Source organism: Olea europaea, chromosome 18 (assembly GCF_002742605.1).
Source record: "Olea europaea var. sylvestris chromosome 18, O_europaea_v1, whole genome shotgun sequence".
NCBI lineage: Eukaryota > Viridiplantae > Streptophyta > Magnoliopsida > Lamiales > Oleaceae > Olea > Olea europaea.
Genome location: NC_036254.1, coordinates 23,104,836 through 23,109,530, shown reverse-complemented (window position 1 = coordinate 23,109,530; position 4,695 = coordinate 23,104,836). Strand labels below are relative to the sequence as shown.

Here is a 4,695-nt window from a genome sequence, read left to right as displayed (position 1 = left end):
GTTTTAACAATTTTATAGAACGTTGCAAAAAACGTGAATGATGTAAATTTTTTGTAACAGTGAATGAATATTCGGTCTAATAGATCATTTTGTAAATTATTAAGGGGGTGTTCTCTTTGTGTTTCAATTTTGTGTTTTGAGTTTTAAATTCATTTTGAGTTTTGTGTTTTGAGTGTTTGTTTTGAAATTGTTGAAAATGCGTTCTTTTTGTTTGTTTCTCAAAACAAAAAAAATGAAATTTTTTTTTTTGAAATTTTGAGAATCACCACAAGATTACCTCAAAAAATAAATAAATAAATAAATAAATAAATAAAAAAAAAAAAAAATATATATATATATATAATAATTTTTAAATTTTTTTTTTTTGAAATTTTGAGAATCACCATACCACCTCCGAAAAAAAAAAAAAAAGTGTTTCCCGCGTTTTCAGTTTTTTCAAGTTTTACACTGAAAACGCCCAAAACGACAAAAAAGTCGTTTTGTGTTTTCTTCACAAATTTTTTTTTCGTTTTCGAAAATTCGTTTTCGAAAACGGGAAAGAGAACACGTTTTCACCGTTTTGAAAAATCGAAAACAGAAAACGGCCCGAAAACGGTAAAGAGAACAGGGCCTAAGTGATTGAAAGTTTAATCGTCTAATGATTTTTTTGAATTTATTTGGAGATAAATTTTTCTAGACATTTTATAAGTTTTTTATTAAATAATTTTCCTCTTGGTCAAAAATAATAGTAAAAATATAAATAATATATGACATATTAAAATGTGATCTTTAACTAGAAGAAAAAGCAAACACTTATTGCGAAAAATAAAAGAAGTTTGCAAAATATATTGAAAGTAACGGACAAAGTACATAGCAAAAACTTAACAACAAAGTGCAATCGAGGCCTTTTACAATATGGGTGAGTGTTGTGAAAGACTTACTACATCTTTTTTGTCTGTAACCAAAAAAAAAAAAAAAAGATTGTAGCAAATTTTTCAACCATCTATAGAATTTTTAGCAACAAATATTTATTATAGCAAAAAATAGACCCTATTGCATTACAAACATTTTGTTGCAAGAAATAAAAAAAATTTCACCATAAGTTTTCACCAAAAATATTTTGGTGCCTAACACCTCTCATGTTTTTGGCTACAAACTCTATTATTTCTTGTGTATTCTCACATTTTAGGACAATTTTTAATGTCGTGTTATATTTTTTGGTATTTATTTTTTTCATATATGTCTTTGCGACAAACTTAAAAGATATGTCACGCTAAATTACTTATTGCAACAACTTTTTGTATATTGCGAAATATTTTTTTTGCATAATCACATTTTTGTTGTAGTGAAAAATGAATCTAATGGTGAAAAAGAGGAACTATTTTTCAACCGTCTGAGAAACTTGGAAAAAGATTTTTTGACTCAGTACAGTGAATCATCAAATCCTTCATCAGTGTCTCATGGAAAGCACAGCTCAATCACTGATAGACGTTTGAGGTGGCTCTACCAATTGCATGATGTTATTTAACTAATCTTGTCAGATTTCATGCTTTAGTCCGGCAAATTAGGACCCTTTTTTGGTTAAAAAATAGTCAAATACAGATCCCTATATCAGTACACTAATCCCCAGTATCATAAAGCCTATGCTTTCAAGAATTGAGACTCTCAAGATTGAGTTTCAGATGGTGAAAAAAGAAAAAAGAAGTCTCAGAAAGCATTCAATGTATCAATTAAGATATCTCTTCTTTAATCTTGCTTATCAGGTTTGTCTTTTTTATGTAAATAATTTCTTGCTACTCGATCATGAGATGAGTACCGTGTTTGAACCTTAGATAGGATGAATGAAACGAGACTTATTGTGATTTCGGAGGAGAAAAGTGTGATAAAGTTCCCAATACATGAAAACAGTTATCCTTTCTTCTTATCTAACTTGTTATAGAAACTATTGGAGTAATGAACGTCTGTCTTGGATTTGAAGTTAGATTCAGCCTTTCAGGTTTCTGGGTTTTCTTTTCTTCCACTTGTCGAAAAGTAGCTCTGCAATCTAAGCATTCTAATTTCTCCTTCTGTACACGGGTCATGTATTGGATTTGCTGCAGTTTTCTCTGACCTGAAAAGGATTCAGTTCTAGTCTTAGGCCAACTGATACATAGTAAAACTTTATAGATTGATGAGAGAGATAGTGGATTGCTTGTAAGTTTTATATCTATTTCTGAGGAAAAATGCAGATTTCCATAATGGATTATGAGGTGTCTTGTTTCAGTGATTTGTTCAAGGAGGAAAGGAGATTTCAGGTGTAGAATCACTTGTTTGTGAAGCAATATGGCTATAACTCTGTCTACCTAGTCATCTGACAGAAATCCAAGAAAATTTTGAATGGTGTGTTCTGCTTTTTCATTTTTTATTTGGTGGGGTGGGTAAGGGTGGGGGTACCCTTTTTATATCCAGCATTGCAATCATGCATTTTCCTTACAGAGCCAAGAATTCATTCTTCTCTTCTCTCACACAGACGAAAGACACTAATAATCACTATAATCATTGGAGTTTCTATAATAAAATGAAAGCAAGATTCTTGTGTTTTCTTGTTTTCTTGTTGCATATATTGAGTTTAGTTTGTGTATCAAGCAGGCCTTTTCTTACTGCAAATGATGGGCATGCTCTCGTTAACCAAGGTGGTGGTGCTCTGTTATTTATCATTTGCTTTATTAATCTTTTTCTTCTAATCTCTTCTTTTCAAGAATTTCTCTCTAAATTATCTGCTTGTCTCGAATTAATACTAACAATTTTACAATTTCAATTCCTCGCAGCAGATACAGACAGAAGTACCCAGTCTGCATTGCAGATTACTCCCAGCACAAATGAGGTTTCTTCATGCATTTCTTGATGATCAAACTTGCATAAATTGCACTTGCACACACATACTTGAAATAATTCGATGTGTAAACGCCCGTTTGGCAAGGTATCTATCTTTATTTTTACTTCTTGGAAAAGAGCTCTTTATGGAGCTAATTCAAATCAGCTATTTTGAAAGACTTTCTAGCCAGACAGAAAACTATTTAAACCTTGTTTGATGCTCATTTTCTTAAGATATATTTTTCTCTTTTCTTTTCAATCACATATTTTTCAATAATTTAAAATTTTTCTTATTTTACCATACATTTTTCGTGAATATGCTATTTCAAAATGCACAAAATGCATTCTTACTATAAAAATGAGAAACAAACATGCGTTAAATAAGTTTAAAAGTAGTTGTTTAGTCTTAAAAATAATTTTTGACTTTTCAAAAGTTTTGTCAAACGAGCCCAAGGTCATTTGAGTTGATATCCAACTTCCTACCACATAGGCCATTATTTATCATTTATAATTTTTTCCCCTTTTTAAAGGCCAATTACAAGAGCAAGAGTCGAGAAATGGAAGAAGGTGAATACAAGGAAAACAGCAAGATGGGATCAAGGCCACCAAGCTGTGAACACAAGTGTTATGGGTGCATACCATGTGAAGCCATTCAAGTGCCCACTTCAAACGCACTCCAATACACTAATTATCTGCCTGAAGGTTGGAAATGCAAATGTGGACATACCTTCTACACTCCTTAGCATACTCAAATCTTCAATATGTCAACAAATTTTCCCTAGTTATGTGAAGATTATGTGGTTCACTTGTTAGGAAAATGCATCTGCTTATTGAGCAATATAATCACATTATGATAAACATGCATTTCCTTTGCTCAATTTTCCTAAGAGCATGTTTGGCTTATCTTAAAGTTAAAAGAGGAAAAAGCTTCTTTTGGCTTTTTGGAAAATGCTACAAAGGAATATCGGATGTAACACTGTAACTTTAGGAAAACCCACAACTGAATATGCAATTTTCCATTTTTGTTGTGAATTACAAAACAACATAATTATGTTAAAAAACAATTATGCTACATGTACAACTGATAATTCTGATTAACAACCACATATATGGAAGGGAGCTCACGTTGAATAAAACAATCATGGGTCCCCCTTTTATAAGTACGTTGTCAACTCTGATTGTATAACTAAAATAATTCATGAAAAAATATGTTGTATATAACTTCCTCTTCCAAAATTGTCATTATCTTACAATTTTTTGTTCTTCAAGCGTCTTGAAATTTAGTCCCCATTTGACTCCCATTAATTTTCTTTTCATTTCATTTTTTTTTCTCTTCTATTTTTATCTATGCAATATTCCATAAAATACTATTACACGTAAATCGAAAATTTTCTTTCTTGTTCAACCATTCATTTTTCAAAAAAAAAAATATATTATTTCACTCATTTTCATTTTTATAAAATGGGGCCAAACGGGAGCTTAATTCTTCCAAATGTTAAATCGTTGGCCCAAGCACATTGAACCAATGACTGTTAAAATGAGTTGGATCAATGATTGGGTTGATATAGAAAACAATAATCTATATGTTGATTATCAAGATACTTCGTTGAGGTCATGTAAAAATTTCGGAAGAATCAGATAACATCGGAATAAATCGGCAACTATGTTTTTGCATGGACTCTAAAATTGGCAATAAACCTGTGAAGAATATATGGAGATTATAGCGAGAAGTCTGATAAGATTTTCTGAAATATGGGGGAAGTATTGCGATTGAAATTTGAATTCCGTTAAGTCCCATTAATGTATAGTCTAACCGGATTTTTCAAAAATATAAATAGGTTATATTATTTTTCCTAAATTGAT

The 4,695-nt window shown here is 30.8% G+C and overlaps 1 protein-coding gene across 2 annotated transcripts; it reads left to right on the top strand.

The window, feature by feature from the left end:
- The first annotated feature begins 2,364 nt into the window (after positions 1-2,364).
- On the top strand, positions 2,365-3,706 carry LOC111366524 (EPIDERMAL PATTERNING FACTOR-like protein 6). Of its 2 annotated transcripts, none has more exons than XM_022987264.1 (3): positions 2,365-2,651; positions 2,790-2,842; positions 3,363-3,706. In XM_022987264.1, exons 1-3 carry the CDS (start codon positions 2,438-2,440, stop codon positions 3,573-3,575), a joined length of 480 nt encoding a protein of 159 aa, XP_022843032.1. In that variant the 5' UTR covers positions 2,365-2,437; the 3' UTR covers positions 3,576-3,706. The 2 variants fall into 2 exon arrangements, with proteins under 2 accessions (XP_022843032.1, XP_022843031.1); XM_022987263.1 differs by having other exon boundaries at positions 2,787-2,842.
- The last annotated feature ends 989 nt before the right edge of the window (positions 3,707-4,695 follow it).